We start from the raw sequence: 17,560 nt of genomic DNA, 5'->3' as shown, positions 1-17,560 counted from the left end.
CTTGTAACGGAAAATTCATTGACCAGTCATCTTATCAGGACACTCTCTTTCGCGGCAGTGTATCTTGGTACTATGTACGAATCCTTCTGGAAGAGACGCTAGAGGGAGTTCTAGGTGCGGCTGGGTTTGTACTTCGTATGTACGTCCTATCACGTATCCCATCCCGAAGTCCAAGGTAGCATTGCACCACTCGTTTACGAATGTGAGGGAAAACAAGGTTGTTTTAGCTTATGCCGCGAAGCTATCTACAGTAATATATATGAGATCTCTTCTACCGGGATATACCTTGGTCATGTCCAATTCAGGGTTGGCATGAATAAAGCTTAAGGCCGTTACGAACGTATAACGAGGATCTAAATCGAAGAGCGCCACAGTTGGGTACTCCAACAGGCCTGCCTCGGTTGTCGTCATGGAACTGTCATGTACTGAGCAATATCGATCAGTGCAATATATTTACCTAATCATGGAAAATCCGAGTACTACTTACTGCATCGAAGATTCTGTCGACAGATTTAAATCACAAGCCAATATTTCCATTGACCCTCTTAAAAAATGTCTCAAATTAAAGACTCATGTATATTGGCCGCGGTAGGGTGACCCAAACCGCCGGATCGACTACGTTTTCCACAACCCGTGTGCTACGGAGTGCGTCGGGGATTACCTACACCTTATAGAGCGAAACGCAAGATACGACAGTAACCCAAGGTCGTAAGGGACGCAGTTGTACGGGGCACGAGACTCACGGTTGAACTGCCGGAATAGGCAGCGTCGGTTACATCCCATCTATTTCGTAAATCAGGATCTTTTCTACACCTACCTAACGTAGGTACCTCTATATACCTAGGTATGCATCCCATCCGACCGTATTGCCGTATCCGAAAACGCCATGGTAAAAACGCCCTTCGTATCTTTATGATATCGTAATTCTATGGACTCCTGGAACCGTCTAGGTATACTCTCAATTGAATATGGGCTAACTATGCGTTGGCTTCGTCCCAGTCAGACCAGCGCTTGATAACCTCATCCACCATTGAGATTGCGTTCTTGTTGGCGTCGATCTCGAACCATTCCTTGTGGGCTTTCCCACAAGCTTCACAGTTTGCCTTGTCGCTTACCCGAAGACCGGCACCCGCGAGTTCGAGATGGACTAAACGCTCGACTTTATGACTATGGGGCATCTTTCGAGGCTCCTCTTGTTGGGACGAAGAGACGTAAGGATAGAACCGGACGAGCGATATATCAAAACCGCATTGGCGTGTCCATTCGTTGAGACGTCGTTGAACATTAGACGCCCGACCGATTTTCAGAAGTATTTTCTTGGACGATCCAGTAGTCTTGCTCTCCTTAACAGCGAAAGACTCCATTACGTCGCTTGTTCGTCGTTGACGACCGCCGTCTGGGCGGGGCGGAGATAAGAGTGATTTGGCTGCATCTGTCGGAGGGGTTGACCGTTGAGATTCCGGTGTCAGCCAGAAAATATAGATATAACCGGCCTCATCTTGCGGCGAGATAGGTTTAGCCAGTTCTGCCATAAGCTGCGAGGCCGTCTGCGGTGATGCCGTCGCCGGGATCAAGGATAAGTATTGTGCCGTTTGCGAGGTATCGGACTGGTTCGAGTGCGGTCTTGAAGACTCGCCACTTGGTCGTGTCTGCGCAGGAGGAGGTACGAGATGCTGGTTAGGCGCTGGCCTAGAATGCATGGGTTTCGCAGGCGCGCTTTGTAGCGGCCTGGGTTGTGGTCGGGCTGGAAGTTCCTCCTCTTCTTCGGTGAGTGTGAAACAGCAGCACAAGCTCGATTGCTTCGTCTTCGGTCTTCTTGGTGGATATGTGCCTATCTTCTCGCCGTAGTGGTTATTTGTTGGTCTTTTCCCATGCTTCTGTGCCTCGACTATTCCAAGACGATCAATTAGACTCTCCAAGCTTTGACGGCTTTGTCGGGATTCGAGGATGGGTGTCATATTCGACCTCGGTCCCGGACTGGATTTCGCAGATGAGACCGCTTGATCTTTATGTTGCCAACAGTAAAGGTCGGCATTTCGAGGGTCATCAACACGCAGTTTATTGATTTTAGGCGGAGGAGGCAGCGGTGACGAGCCCGGAGAAGAGTTTAATGGTCGTCGACAAGGACGACCACCTGAAGTGATGCCTCGGCATGTCGTGGCTGGATTCAGGGAATCGGAGCGGCCCAACCGGGACTCAGGGGTATTTGGAATGAATGGCATTGTTCTTAAACTACCTTAACTAGCGCACCTAGTATGAATGAATTGTATCCCGTATTTAAGTTAAAGGAGGGTAGGGTCTGCTAAGATAAAGAGCGTAGGGTTGAAAACGAAACAAGAGATCTAGACAAACATGTTCTTAGCAGACGCTGGATACTGAAGACTGGATCAAAGCTTTTATGAACCAGTTTTTTAACATAACCAAGCCTCCATATTCATAGACAACGAGTGAGTCTGGGCCAAAAATGGGTCGCGAGTTCAGTCACTCGACATCAGACCTTAGCTCATAAGACACGTCAAAAATAATTGGAGGAGGTTGGGATGATTGGTTAACAGTTGTTTAGGGCTCAAGCAGAAAGGTCAAGACCCAACGGGAGGACTCAGTAACGTGGCTGAATTATGGCTGAGTCGTGGCTAAAGTCAGGGGGGCAGGGGGGTGGTGTAGGAGAGGGAACAGGGGGGTTCTACATACGTGTAAGTGCTAAGACAATCCACGACTTGCAAACTGTATCGTGTAACATTATTATTCACTATCGAAGCTCTTACGTGTTATACGACGCAAGAACTAATTTATAGCTTTCATGCCTAACATTTCGCTGTTCATTATTTTTCAATAGTTCCATCGCGTACAGATATATTTATATGAAACTGGGCTAAAGCAGGGACCCATTATGAATACCAAGGCATGCGAGGGCCAAGGTCTCTTCTTTAACATGAGAGCTAGATACCTATACACGGACTTAACTATCTAGGTATAAGTATATACGTAGGTATTTACAATTAAATCTAACCTATACTAGATCAATTATAAGCGCATATATCTCAGTATTGATTACTAGTGAGTTATGAAGATGCTGATCAACTCTCTATACCCCCTCGGCTACCCGGTTTATCCGATCTACGAGTAACTATCAACCCCTCGGATATGGCGGAGTCTGTCAACTATTTCGCTACTTAACTTATGTTTTACGGAGATTCGTTTGATTTCATGTTCGACTCTTGTCCTGTCACCTGTCATATATACACCTCATATAGGTCTAATGTCCTGGCAAATCGATATTCTCTTTGAGACTTCTCCTGGTTAGCAAAGAGCGTCAAACAACTCAGGAGATTTCGACAACTATTATTATATCTATGCAACTTCACTATGCCCGGGCTGAAAAGAGGGCTATCATTCTATTCTACCCCTATATGAATCCCTTATATCCAAACACTTCTACCATATTTCCACACCGAATTCAATTCCTACGAATAAATTAATAAGATAATAATACCACTAGTTAATGAACTAGTCCAGGGCTTCTCTTACGCCTCTCCTTTCTCGGGCTGCTTCTTCTTCCTCACGTCAACCCAGCCCGTGCCCCACGAAGCCACGAAGCTCAAAGCCGCGCAAGCGATTAGCAAGTAAGCAGTCGTGTCGAAGGCCTTAGAAAAGGCCAAGAGCACTCCACGGAGCTCCGGACTGTCCGGCGGGGCTAAGGCTCGCACCGCTTCCGCACTACCACCCGCGGCCAAGGCCATAGCCGGGTCGATGGAGGGCGCAAGTATCGTGATCTGTTTCTGCAGCGTCTGTTGAAAGATGGTGTTCGCAACCACGGAAAAGACCGCTGTAGAGAAGTTTTGACAGAACATAAGGAATGCGATTCCCAATGCACTCTGCGCCGGTGGAAGATTATTCTGGAGGGCTGTCACCCCGATCTGTATGCCACAGCCGCGAGCTCCGTACAAGATCTGAGTACCAATCCAGAACGCCGTCGTAGTGTCAGGGCCCCACATTGATATCATGCCAGCAGCAACCGCAGTACCTGCTCCAGCAAATACTCCCCATGGGAGGTAGTATCCGAGTTTCCCCGCTATCGGGTGTCAGTAACAATCTCACAAGGGGTTTCTCGTTTTTTTCCCCAAACGAGTAACAAGAGAAGGGAAAGGAGTACATACTCATTGCCCCAGAAAGAAGAACAAATACCACGCTCGACAAGATACTTGGCAGCATATTGACACCGCTCATTGTCGGCCCTACGCCCTTAACAGACTGGAAATAGATGGGGAAGAACTGGGCGCCGACCAAGATACTCGTCATCAAAGCAGCACCATATAAGGCGCTGACCCAAACAATTCGCTTGCCGACCATCGAAAAGGGAAGCATAGCCTCGTCGCCCTGGCGGTGTTCCCACCATAGGAAAATGGGGAAGGTTACGCCCGCACCAACAAAGAGGCCGATCACGGTTGATGAGTTCCAGGGGTATTGAGATGAGCCGAATTGCAAGGCTAGCAAGAACATGATAGCAGCCGGGGCAAATATAACGAAGCCGACAAGATCAAGTTGCGGGATGACCTCGCGGAGTAGCTTGAATGAGATTTGAGGCTTGACTGTTTGATCCGGTACATGCAAAAAAGCCAGAAAGATCCCAGCGAGGCCACCGAGCGGCAGGTTGAGATAGAAACACCATCGCCAGGTCGCATACTGTGTAAAAACACCCCCGATTAACGGACCAGCAATAAGGCCGAGCTGACCAACTATAAAGACGTTAGGTGCCCGTTAACAATTTCAACACGTGAGGTGACACTTACAAGCCATCATAAAAGCCACGTACATCGGCTGCTTATCCAAAGGCGCGGCACCAGAAACAACAGTTACAGAACCGTTCTGGAGCCCCGAACTACCCATGCCGGCAACGGCTCGGCCGATGATGAACATGACCGAAGATTGGGAGACGGCACATATCAGGGAACCGACTTCGAAGATGAAAAAGAAGAACAGGAACACCCATTTTGCGCTAACACGGGTATATATCTTTCCCGTCAGGGGCTGGAGTGTGGCACTACATGAACAGGTAAGTTACCATACTCACCATACGAATTTTGACCTCTGCGTGAACAGAAAAAGTCGCCATACCGAAGGATAAAAGGGGGACGACATACCTGGCTAACTGGTAGGCGCCGCTATACCACCCAATGTCCGGTAAACTATGGAAATCCGACGTGATCTGCGGTACAGCCTATCACGGAACGAAATATTAGTTTCCAAGTTTCAGCAACAACAACACCACCACCCACCTCATCTCGGAATCCAGCCACAACTCACCGTACTGATGATGGACATGTCCAACATGAGCAAGAAGAAAAATGTCGTGACGCTGAACAACAGGAGTGTGAGCTTGTACCCCGTGACGTATTCCTTATTTTCCGCCACGTCTATCAGCGTGTGTTCCGACGTCAGGGAGTCTGTCGTTACCGCCGCGTCCGGGTTCTTCGCTTCTGGCGCTTCTAGTACTGACGCATCGGCGTTCGGTGCGTTGCCCTTTTCTCTCTCCTGGAACGACGGCGAGGAAGACGTCGTGTACCCCTCCTCGCCAGGTACCGGCGCTTTAGGCGCTTGCCAGTTATCGATGTCCCCCATGATAGGTACTTCTCCGGGCGTTCTTTTGTCTAGGTGACTTGAGGGTTTCCAACAGCCAAGTTTATCGTCGATTCGTCCGGTGTTCCTTGTCTATCCCGATTCTGAGTTGTTCTCCCTAGCAAACCGTCTATACGAAAGTAAGTATACGTCGTGACCTGACCGGATTCGAGTGCCGAGAGGAAGCCGTCTCGCTAGTACACGACGCAAGACGACGCAACAACCGCACTCGCTTGCACTTCGCCCTGCGGATCGTAAAAGCGTATCCTAGACCTAGTCGAAAGCCAAGATACGTGCCATAGGAAATCAACAGCAAAAGAGTGTGTCAGCCCAAGACCTAGATAGGAGTAGGATTACTACGCCCAACTACTCTGATATATATAAATAGAAGCCCTATGCCATACCTATCTACTATACATGTGTGTACGTGCGCTTCCCCTTAGTGCAAATGCTTGATTCCTACCTGCCCCTACCCCAACCCTATCCAATCCAAGGCCTACGGGCTCCAACCAACCTACGAATACCGGCGCAATTAATCGACCCAGAAAGCCAACCGAAGGAAGCGTCTAAGCGTGCTGGACTTTTGCCCGTGCGAGGCGTCACTTACAGGCTCAGTTCCTCTAACCCGGGGCGGGAAACGGGTTCTGAACCCCGCCGAATCCCGTCCCTCTCTGACGTCGCTCAAGGCATGGGGAATGGGAATGGGATGGGATTGGCTTGAACTATGGGCGATGACAGGGTTTCGTTTCACGCACTCCTGCGTAAGTCATCCATATACAAAAACACAGCACGTCACCTACGCAGATCTTGGCTTAAGAGTCCCGGTCGGTTGCTATTTGGCGGTAAGTTATATAGGTAGGACGGATCTAGATAAGCTTTAGATCCTCGAACAGGAATGCGAGCTATGTAGACTGCAGGCTTGGCTTACTACTATATACATGTGGTAGGTATTTCTTCTATTTAACTACGACTCGATGGGGGGCTGGGACTAGAACTTCAATGGGACATTTAAAGCAAACGGGTCAACGTCATGAGATGAATAGTCCGTCTATACGATATCGTATGGCAAGAATAAGTGCCTGCAATTATTTTTTCTTCGCGTCTTTTCGTTACATGAGGTATATATTTTGAGATATCCGCAGAGCTACAATTGGTAGGCGATGTTCCTTTAAGGATGCCATCACCATTAACCTCCCCAAACCTGTGAACTCCCCGTGAGTAAGATAGATCAATCCCGATAATTCAAATACGTTACAGGCAAAAGTAATACATTATATGCTCCCTGCCTTTCCAAAAATCCGACCCAGGCGCCGAACTTGGGTATTCCATGCTATGACAATGACACAACGGCTACGCGGTAGCAATGCAGACCAATCCATATATGAACGCATAAGATACGACATGATTAGCTCCCTTCCCAAGATCGCAACATATCCGATAACCACGGGTCGTCTAACCAATCTAACGACGTCAACTCCGGAAGGACTTGCGCCTGGACTTGATACGACGTTGCAGCACCAGCTCCCATCCCAATCCCATCCGAAACCGCCGTGCCAACGCTCGCCCCGAGGTTAATCTGGTCAAGCGCGGAGCTCCAAACCGGAATAGTACTTCGGAGCGCCATACCGGCCCGACAATAGTAATCCATGTTATCCGGGTCGTCACTATTCTCTAAACCACATACGCTTGATACCTGCGTAAAATTATTTGCGATCTGCTCCAAAGCTGCCATCATGTCGATGGTATTCTTGACAATGCTGCGATCCCACTCTGGGTCATCTACTACCATAAGCCGATAGAGGGTTTGCGCTGCCCTACCGAAGTGGAGTGTAACCGAGAAGGATATGGCAGGATATTCGGCTAATTCAAATCTTAGGAAATTTTCGAGGCAAGCCTTGCTCGCTTGGAGGCTAGCATAGTATGCGTCCATCTTGCCCAGATCAATACTTCCGCTCCCGCTTCCACTCACACCAGTCGGCTTATGTGGGTGTGTTGAAAGCCATGCGTTCACGTTCCAGAGGGACATATCCGCTATAGATAGCTCTGCTCCATATAAATGCGAATTAACCACTTCTACTACGCTGTCAGTCTAGGGAATATTTAAAATAGCAACATGATCGTGGCTGCAACCTCATTTGAAATAGTATAAACGCTCAAAACAACTAGTGCGGAGAGGATACCGTTGGGGGTATCTAGGGGGCGACTTACTATTATCTAAGAGCGTAGGCGGAAGATCCTTCTTAATCGCATCCAAATTGGCGCGCAAGGCTTTAACGTAAATAGCAGGAGGCGCCCTTATTCCTGTCGAATTTCCAGCAGGTTCCGCGGTACGCCAGGTTATTTGCGCAACATCCTCTTGTATTTTATACGTTCTTACCATCGCCACGAGAGCTTCGTCGCCTACACATTCCGGGTTCACAGAAAGCTTTTGAAGAGAATCCTCCATGTGAGCGGTCCAACGCATTGTCTGGGTCCTCAAAAAATTTGAAATACTATAGCAGGTAAGTTAATGGTTTAGTCCATACTATGACTTACACTATGTCCGCTGCGCATTGGTTACGCACGGTATCAAGAGAGTGAACATACCTAGAGCAAAGAGTAAAGCATGCTAAGGTAGCCCTTCTCTCCTCATTTGTTCGAGTAGATGAGATTGGTATCTTTGGGTATGGGTAAGAAGGCTTGAAACAATGAAGATCTTTATAAAAATTATCTTGAGCTGGCTTATCAAGACGAAGATCCGTAACTATTGTAACAGCAAGGTTCGTATAAGCGACGATATATGGCTTTCCACTGAAATGGTGCATGCCCCTAGAGAAGACGTCAGACAAGTACTGATAGCTAGAAACATCGTGATAAGGTATGTAGAAGGGTATCCCACGTTCAAAGCGGTATGGAAGAGAAGCTAGATTACATACCAACCTAGATATGCAAGAAGCCCGAGTAACAAGTCCATATTTCGATCTAGATCTATTAACATCTTCTGTGCTATATACTCTCTGATCTTTTGACTGAGAGCTGACTTTCTTGGCCGTGATTTACAGCAGATAGTCATTATGTTCAGCCATAGGAAAGGTTTCGCCTGCTGCAATTGCGCAGCCCTAAAACGCCAGGGTTAGTTGTATTCAACGGGTACTGCGAGCAAATAATTATGGACGTATAGTACTATGTGATTAAGGGTCTTGACAATGACGAAGTTGAAAAATGGGGGTGATAATACTAACGTAGTGTCTGGTGGTATATACACAAACGGGAAGAAGGGGAGAAACAGGTCTTTAAACATCCGTAAGGTATCTTCAGCCTCAGCAGGCGAGAGACTTCCATCGTGAGAAGAGGTGACAGAAGGCGGGGTGGGATATGAGGTTGCAGAGGGATATCTGTCGCAATAAGAAGAAGCATCAACGGTTGACGGCAGTGGTAAGGCATGGCTAGTAGCAGCCAAATCATTACCACCCTGCACAACCCCTATAGACGGGTCCAAGTCCATGGAACCGGCATTGGCATCGACGCTAGGGCTCGCGCTAGGTAGTTCGCCGTTGGTAACAGGCCTATAAGTACCCACCGCCGGGGGGTTAACAGCGGCCTGGGCCCGGAGTATCGAAACCAAATCATCGAGTTTCTCTTCAAGATGAGCAGCTCTCTCGGAGGCGGGACGCCTTGCCGCACGTTTCCGAACGCTGACAGACGGAACACATTCTTTACCTAGACGCTGGCACCGCTCGCAAGTTGAACCGGGACTACCGCGGCTGATACACTTGCACTTGGCCTTAGAACAATTGGTACATGCTTGGCCATAGGGAACCGATTTGCGAGTGCTGGATAATAAAGCCACAGCTTCTCTCGAGCCAGTTGAGGCGAGATCCATCTGGGCATGTATGCCAAGTGTAACGTTAGCGGCTAGTTATTAAGTATTCCGCGTATAAGAAACCGATCGGAAGTGGTGGAGATGCAGGCGTGCCGGAATAGACGAAAGCGATTTCCGTCGACGGGTTTCAGAAATAGCGTATTAAAAGTAGTTTATCTGGGCAATATACGGAGTATAAAGCAAGAAATTGTAACAACAGCGAAGTTCAAAATGAAATGAGGGAGAAAGAAGAACGGCGTTAGGATTTCGAAAATTCCTAATTCCGTTGATGACGAAACTTAGTTGAGTGCCACATATTAGGTAATCCACAAATCCATAAATGCGGCTCCAAGAGCTGCCGTCAATACCTATGACCTAATCCCGTCCATATTAGCCCCTTTTCTTTCTATCTTCACCAAAATCCTTTTATTCGTCAAAGGTGCCTAAAGAGGTACGCAATAAAAATATGGCGGTGTAAGCACATTTTATCCAAGTCAAGACGGCCAAGTAGGGTAGAGTAACTCTCAAATCACTTGCACTTTATGCGCGCTCATAAAACGTCAATAAGACTCCTTACCTGTGGATTCATACCGTCGGGGCGGTAAAGCAGATGTCATGGATTAGGAGGTAGTCACGTCACAGAGCCAAAAAATGTAGTCCAAAATAATACACAAGATGAAAGAAAAACGCCTATCATTGCCTAATCCAATCTACTCAGCCTGGGTGGGTGCGCTGGAAAGCTCATCGCCGCATAATCTCGAAGACATTCCCGAATTGTGGTGGGAGCTCGATTAAAGCACTCACGACCATCTTGTTTAAGGCCCAGGGCTCATCGGATCCCCGACACTACCAGTTCCGATACTGCCGCTGCTGGGGCTACCCGTGCCATCGCTCAATGCCTCGCCATTAATCTTGCTTCGAGGTCCGGTGGGCGTAGGGTATTCAAGGCCTAGAGACGCACCAGAATTCCCGATACTTCCTCGGACTGTACTTTGCCCTTCGTTCTCGGCTGTACTACTTTGCGTAAAACCAGATACATCGCTGAGCATTGACGAGGAACGTCCTCGCGCCTTGGTCACGGGCAGTTGGACATTCAGCGCAGCAGTTCCCTGAGCCATGAAGCCCGGAGCAAGGGGCGATGGACCCCAAAGGGATGAATTATACAGGCTATTGTTCCAAGCAGCCGTAGCATCGTACGGAGCCGCGCTGGCCACATTTCCTTGGACTTGAGGCGCCGAGCCCGGAGACGAAAACGGGGCAGAAGCATCGGGGAAATCATAGGCATTCGCATAAGCAAAAGCTGCTTGCTGCGTATGAAATGAATCCAATTGCGTTTTCAGCGCCTCGTTGTCTCGTTCCTTATTATAGATAGCAGCTTCAATCTCGTTAATCTTGGCATTGAGATCCTGTTCTATTTTAGCGATGTCGTTTTCGTACGTTTCCCGGGCCTGCCGACGCCGCTCTGCTTCATCAAGGCCACGAGCGTTAGCATCGGTGATACGTGCGTGCTCGCCATCGACCTTGGCAATGCGGTTGCTGATCTTGTTACGCTTGGCTTGTAGACCTGTTTTCTCCTCTTGAAGGGCCTTAATCCCACGGTCAACAGATGCTTTGAAGCTCTTGAATTTTGCTACCGCGCCATCGTATTTGGCCTTCTCATTAGTCCATGCGGACTGCTTGGCCTTCCAAGCTGATTTCAAAGATTCGGGAATGGACGCAAACTCTTTTAATTCCGCCTCGAGATTAATGATCGCTTGTTCGGCCTGCTTGTGCTGGGTAGTATTCTGCTGGATCTTTTGGCGTAGCTTGTCGTCACCCGTGCCGGCTGACTGGACTGCTGCAGAGAGCTTCTCATTGTCTTTTTTCATAGCATTCGCTTTCCGATGGAATTCCTTTCGCAGAGCCTTTTGTCGGGCCTTTTCTTCCGCTAGCTTGCTTTCGGCTGCAGCAATTGAGGTCTTGAGAGTTGTAATGGGCGAGTCGGGCCGAAGAGACCGCTGGCCGGCAGGCTTCGAAGCACTAGAGTCCACGTCCGCTGACTGGGCTTGGGTGGTCCTAACACTCGTCGAGAATAAAATCTCATGCGTTGTTGTACTGACGAATTCGCATTCATAATTCGACATAGGAGTGAGCCCGTAGATATCTCCGCTCCAACGAGTTCCCTGGCTAACGTCCGCCTCAGAATCGTGCACTGGTACCATCCGCGTAGGCTGCCAAACAGCATTATTAACCCTCACATAGAAGGGTTTAGATATATTCATCCTTGACCCATCTTGTGCAACCTCGGGCACGGGTGTGCTGAAAAAGTGACTGGTGCTAAAACACACTTCATCGCAACCAACGTACGTAATCCAGATCTGCCCAGGCTCCGTGTTGAATGGGGCGTTCCCCAGGTTATGAATGTCAGTCGCATTAGAACCTGCGGACTCTGCTGCTGCATGAGTAAGTTCGTATTCTTTCACAACAACTATCTTAGTGCTCGCTAGAGCTGCCCAGAGCGGTTGTCGATTCCGGATCTGGGCACTTTGTTTTCGTTTCTTTTTTGTAGTTAACGCTGTTGAATTTTGTAGAGAAGCAGTATCGCTATCCGGGGTTGAAAATCCGCCGTCGTTTTCCGCGGTGTAAGATTTCCCAGCCTCGGGATCGGCGGCATTTTGAGCCAGGATATCGCGCCTTTCTCGTCTCAGATACCAATCGCGTATGTACTTAACTAAGCCCTGCGTCAAAATATGAATTGCCAATATGCTCTTGACCCAGCCAAACCATCCCGTCTGGACCTTATCATAACCGCGTATAGAATCTAGAGATTCAAGCGGGTCATCTAGATCAGATGTCATGAAGCGGCTCGAACCCAAGAGGTACCCTACAGGGGAGTATTTCATCTTGGTATGGCGCAGCACGTGAGACAGCAAGATCATACTTAGGCAGATAAGAGTATTCTTCATTGAGCCGCCATCTCTTGAACTGGAACCGCCACCCAACCCTAAGGCAATAACCATCTGCGCCAAGTCGAGGATTACGTGCTGAATCGGACCCCATAGAAACAACCAAATCAAAAGCACAATACCGTCGACGCATATAACAGTTGCCAGGGAGGGAGCGCCCAAGTTCCATTCGAACACATCGCTAAATGTCAGGCCGTTGCTCGTCACGAAAGTAAGCAGGGTGAAAAGCACGTAGATGCAAGACAAAGCCAGTGGAGGAATCTGCATTAAGATGATGAGAATAGCGATAGTGTCTTGTAGGGGACATGATCGAAGAACGGTTAAAGCAAAGTCGACACCAAACGGACCAGGATCACGGTGAACGTCGGAATTCTTGGTGGCGTTAACATCGATTCGGCGATGATTCTCCTCGATATGGGCATTTCCGACGTGAGAATTATACGACTCGGAAGACGAGGACTCGGAATAGCCGCCAAGCGAGCCCCTTCTAAGAGACTCGGTGGTCCTATTTTCTACGGGCATTTCGAGTGGTTGCTTGGAGTAGCCGCTCGCACAGGGGGGTGGTGTTGGCGGAACAGGGGGTATAGCCGCATCGTCGTCAGGCTGCTTCGCGATCCCATCCAAATGACCCAGGCTCTTTTGCTTGGAAACGCGCTTCCCCGGGCCTACCAGCCCATTCTCGTGTTGTCTAGTGTCGCGATGGATCGAAGCACCGTGCTGTCGCTTTGCCGATGCTGAAGCGCGAGGCATACGCTCGCGTAATGCTGACCCGACCCAGAAGCTTGTTCCGAGCCAGCCAGTCAACCGAGGGTGACGATGACAACACCCGATTCTCTTTCCTCCGTGGTTTGAAGCGAACGAACTCGAACGGAGGATAGGAAGGAGGTGAGGTTAAACGTTACAGACCGTCCCGGTGTAGTAGTCATAGGAAGTTATTCCGGGGGCAAAAAGAAAGAGAAAAAAAAGAAATGTTAAAAGGCTAGCGCTGTCATGCGCTACCGTTATTCCAACCGCCAAAGCTAAAATAATTCTAAATAGGTTATTCGAGCTGAAATCTTAAAATATATCGATTTACAGCTTGACACGGGAAGACTACCGAAGATGTAGACTTGGGTGTGAGATGTGGGAGGTTCGTGGGATTGGATTTAGTCAAGACAGGAAATGCTTGGTGGGAGAAAAGAAACAAAAACGCAATACGACAGTGCAGTGTGAACGAAAGCATCTATGGATCTAGTGATGTACCTATTGTACTACGAGAACCTGCGATCGACAAAGTGGATTCCTTGTAAAGTACCCTAAGTACAAGTACAGGGGGGTTATATAGTGTATACTCTGCCTGCGAATAGAAATTATACTACGATCCAAGTACAGTACAACAGCCGGAAAGGCGCAGTACAGTATAAATTGAATGTACAGTACCCAATCATCGTCGGTACCTGCCTTCGCCCGCTTGTTTGCCCAGGTGCCTGGTCTGCTGAAGAGCAGGCAGGCTGGCAGGGCAGGGCAGGCCGGATAGGTACAGTACGCTAAATGTTAACCTAGAACATTAAAGCCTTTTCTCTGCCTTTCTCCTGCGCCATATGGGAAAGTACAACCCAATTGTAACCCCGATATTCTATTTCGGGCCATCCGGCGCTTCAGGGTCACTTTTTTTTTTTTTTATACCAACTTACCTAACTTCATAAGATCCACGAAATTTTCTTCCCAGTATGTACCTAGTTAACTCACGACAAATCAGGATCGTATTGAACTCTTTGGTGAATTTTATATACCGTACTACCTGATATATATCGTACATACAATACCAGCGAACTACACAGCTTACACCTTACACAGCAGTTTAAAGCTACGCCTGCGGAATTTTGCTAATTCGATACATGTCACTCTTCGGGTTTCCCTCGTCGATCCTCAAACGAACTTATGTAAAAGCCAACCAGTTATCAGCTACAACTAGTTTCTAGTGTAACTTAGTGTCGTGCATACGCCTACATAACACGCTATGGATCAATCAGTTCCTGCAATGCTGACATCCACTGCTAGCCCTCTCCCTCCTGACACAGGCGGCTTTACGCGTCAATGTTGCTTACTTTAGTTGCTTAGGGTCGTCGATAAAGATAGTATCGAGAGACTTGAGTCAACCACTGATCCTCAGGAATTGGGAATCCCTCAGTTTGAAGATCTCTTAAGGGCTTGGCAAACTCCCCCCAAATTGCTTGGCATAGGCATCAGGCGCGCGGCCTAGCAGCGAAAGAGACCCAAACTTCTATGGATTACATACCTCACCACGTCTCTTACAAATGAACGAAATGTTTTACCTTATTTCCAGGCATCAATTTGGTATGTCCTTGACTTTCAAGAGCCGTGGGGGAGGGGGCGTAGAGACGCGTCATTGTCATCATATAATGCCTCAAGACAACCAGTCTGCTGTTAGGAATTTTTCACAGTTTGGTTATCAATCACAACCAATACAAAAAGCTCGATATGGCCAGCTCAGCTATATATCTGTCATCAATAAGGATGGGGGCTGTAGGAATCGGCATTAAACACTACTCTTCGCTGATTCGATAATCGATCCCAGGAAGAAGAAGCATTGATATGCTTAGCCGTCGACAAGTCCAATCAACCAATCGATATGTCAGTGTGTAAGTAGATTCATTTTTCTTTCTTCATCTGCCCCTCTCTCACGAGATCCCAAAATCTTGAACCAACCCCACAATATGGAGACATTTGCGCGAAAATATTTACGGGTGCCGCTGTTATCGACGTCTAGAACTCCAACAGCCTAGTGGACAAACCCATCCGTACAGTATAGCACACTTTCAATGCGATCCATCAACACACAGAAGTGTGACCCGTACGGCACGCTTCATCGCATGCACGTTTGATGAGCAGGGTTCCATCGCTGTAACGCTTATGACCGCACACCATGAAGTTTTCAGCAATTTTAAAGACTAGATATACATAAGCTTGTCCGGACATACAAGTTGCCTTTCAAACTACCTATATACTCGTCCCATTAATGTGTCCACGGTTACCACAATATTGGGCGGGCCACGCTACTAATTCACTGTGGTCTTATTAGCCGTATTATTCACTACGGCATATAATCTTCATCGCTAAGACAGAGCTGTCATCCGTTGCTCGTTCTGGCAGAAAGAACATGACATCCAATATGTACGATACTTACCATGATAGCATCGCAACAAGACTTCAACGCGGGGCTGTCCCTTAATGCCTTGACGATCATCGATGCGACTTGACAAGGTTGATCTTGACAAGGTACAGTACACTCATCCTTCTACTACAGGTAACTGCAGGTAACGTGAAATACCGACCTGTTACTGGCTAAGGCTAGAATCTGGGAACCAATTCCAGGGCGAGCAACGGCACTGTGTGTGGAGTAGAGCGGAGTCAGCAAAAAGTCATGCAGCGTTTCTACAGCCAGTGAGTGGATAGCAAATTCGAGCTTGCGCTGTCGATCATTCCCTATGAAGTGCGCCACTATCCTACTTTTGTTCTCACTTAAGCCGTAATATTCATTTTATATTCCACTAGTATGAAAACTGTGGTACATCGGCTCATTCACATAAACGCCGAAATATAAAATATAGCACTAATCATGCTAACTTGAAATAAATTTACTTCTAGTTCTATATACTTAAAAGACAAAATTTTATACCAACTTTACACTAATAACAAACGTATCCATAAAATCACAGCCGGGAGGAGATTCTTCAGAACCAAACCTACTCCACGTTGCTTCTGTCAGTTATCGTTGCCGTGTTATTGCAAAAACCACGCGATTTCTTACCTGAAAGGCTCTCATGCCTAGTCGATCGAATACAGAAAGGTGACAACGGAATGCAGCCAACCAATCTAGTCACAGCTCTCTCTACCAAATGTTTCACCAGCAAACAGTCGATCAGTAAAACATGGCGCCCCCACACCACCAATTCATAAGAAGCTAGCAGGCAGATGCCAATATTGCCCTGTCGGCATTTGAGCGGTGCGCTGCCGAGAATGATGTCTTCCCGCTTCTCCTACATAGTAGAATACATCAGGTGGTGCCTCACATAGTCATTTTCCCGGGAGTTAAACTCAATTGAGGCATACCCTCCTGGGTTTATTGTGCTAGTCTACTTACCGATTCAGGGTATTTAAATTACCTAGGTATGGTATAGGCGGTATAGGTACGGTAAGGAGGCTATCACGAAGAATTGTTGCTCATCTTGGCCAGTCCCCCTGCTGAAGCCCATTTTCCCGGTTATCGCATTGCCCATGCTAGTGTTGCATGTAGATGTGCTCCTCACCGCCTATCTCATAACCCCTCTTTCATCCAAGTATATTAAGTCTCATAAGACCAATTATCGATGCTTGCAAGCCAAGCGTCGTTAACAACTCTATCTCTTCTTACATATAACATGGCATGATCTGAGGTTCTATGACACATAATTTTATAGAATTAATGTATACTGCGAGGATTCATCGCCATCACGTAGCAGCGAGCTGTGCTTCCAATCCACGTGGATGTAAATGCTGTCTCATCACATAGAGCTACTGAGAACTGACAGTTGAGAGGTAGGTAAACGATAGCTACTTCCATCCAGTTCCTTCAAGTTTTCACATGCCTCTTTGAGCTCTTCTCAGAATCGCGAGAGCCTCAAACGAGCGGCCCAGCAAACCCTATCCTTACTCGGATAGGCAGGTGATTCTCCATAGCGTTCCTACATATGGATCCATCCAGCAGATACCCAGCCTAGGTATGTACGACAAGCGCCGTCACGCGCGGAGTTACGAGCGGGATGGCTTGCATCTGAATACTCCCCAACTCCGCGATGTTGCTCCGCTCGAGTACCTAGGCAGGTAGGTAACGCAAGGCCGGTGCAGCGAGCTTTATTCAACGTCCTTGTCGATGCGGGGATTAAGCCGCAACTTAAGATGACGTATATACGTCTATACTATCGAACCAACTTGTTATATCCAGCGCAGAAAAATTCTATAGAGTTGACTCCTTAAGTCAGCCAGCATATAATACTTTTTTTTATTCAAATATCTTACTTAATACAATCTCGGAGTGACTCCCCTATCAATTCATGCTGCAGATAGCCGCGTGGCATACTATGTACAAGATGAAAGGAGTTTACCATTGGTACCACGT

General features: G+C 47.8%; 4 protein-coding genes across 4 annotated transcripts; all 4 read right to left on the bottom strand.

Annotated features, from left to right (window-relative positions):
• Positions 1-694: 694 nt before the first annotated feature.
• Positions 695-2,553, bottom strand: F5Y00DRAFT_187309 (DUF1766-domain-containing protein). Its single transcript, XM_048005107.1, has one exon. The coding sequence runs from the start codon at positions 2,220-2,222 to the stop codon at positions 978-980; it is 1,245 nt and encodes a 414-aa protein (XP_047860713.1). The 5' UTR covers positions 2,223-2,553; the 3' UTR covers positions 695-977.
• Positions 2,554-3,524: 971 nt separating this feature from the next.
• F5Y00DRAFT_266206 (putative MFS multidrug transporter) lies at positions 3,525-5,619 on the bottom strand (the record flags this gene model as incomplete). Its single annotated transcript, XM_048011909.1, has 5 exons — positions 3,525-4,072; positions 4,158-4,736; positions 4,791-5,041; positions 5,142-5,218; positions 5,305-5,619. The coding sequence occupies 5 exons, from the start codon at positions 5,617-5,619 to the stop codon at positions 3,525-3,527; spliced, it is 1,770 nt and encodes a 589-aa protein (XP_047860712.1).
• Positions 5,620-6,285: 666 nt separating this feature from the next.
• F5Y00DRAFT_247915 (uncharacterized protein) lies at positions 6,286-9,841 on the bottom strand. The gene is made up of 5 exons (XM_048009346.1): positions 8,838-9,841; positions 8,532-8,714; positions 8,203-8,424; positions 7,825-8,108; positions 6,286-7,689 (listed from the first exon to the last, which is right to left on the bottom strand). Exons 1-5 carry the CDS (start codon positions 9,476-9,478, stop codon positions 7,022-7,024), a joined length of 1,998 nt encoding a protein of 665 aa, XP_047860711.1. The 5' UTR covers positions 9,479-9,841; the 3' UTR covers positions 6,286-7,021.
• A 291-nt stretch (positions 9,842-10,132) lies between these two features.
• On the bottom strand, positions 10,133-13,600 carry F5Y00DRAFT_247911 (uncharacterized protein). Its single transcript, XM_048009345.1, has one exon. The coding sequence runs from the start codon at positions 13,150-13,152 to the stop codon at positions 10,273-10,275; it is 2,880 nt and encodes a 959-aa protein (XP_047860710.1). The 5' UTR covers positions 13,153-13,600; the 3' UTR covers positions 10,133-10,272.
• Positions 13,601-17,560: the final 3,960 nt, after the last annotated feature.

Source organism: Daldinia vernicosa (assembly GCF_022497035.1).
Source record: "Daldinia vernicosa strain CBS 139.73 unplaced genomic scaffold F5Y00scaffold_67, whole genome shotgun sequence".
NCBI classification, from domain to species: domain Eukaryota; kingdom Fungi; phylum Ascomycota; class Sordariomycetes; order Xylariales; family Hypoxylaceae; genus Daldinia; species Daldinia vernicosa.
This window is presented reverse-complemented; position numbering and strand designations above follow the sequence as displayed.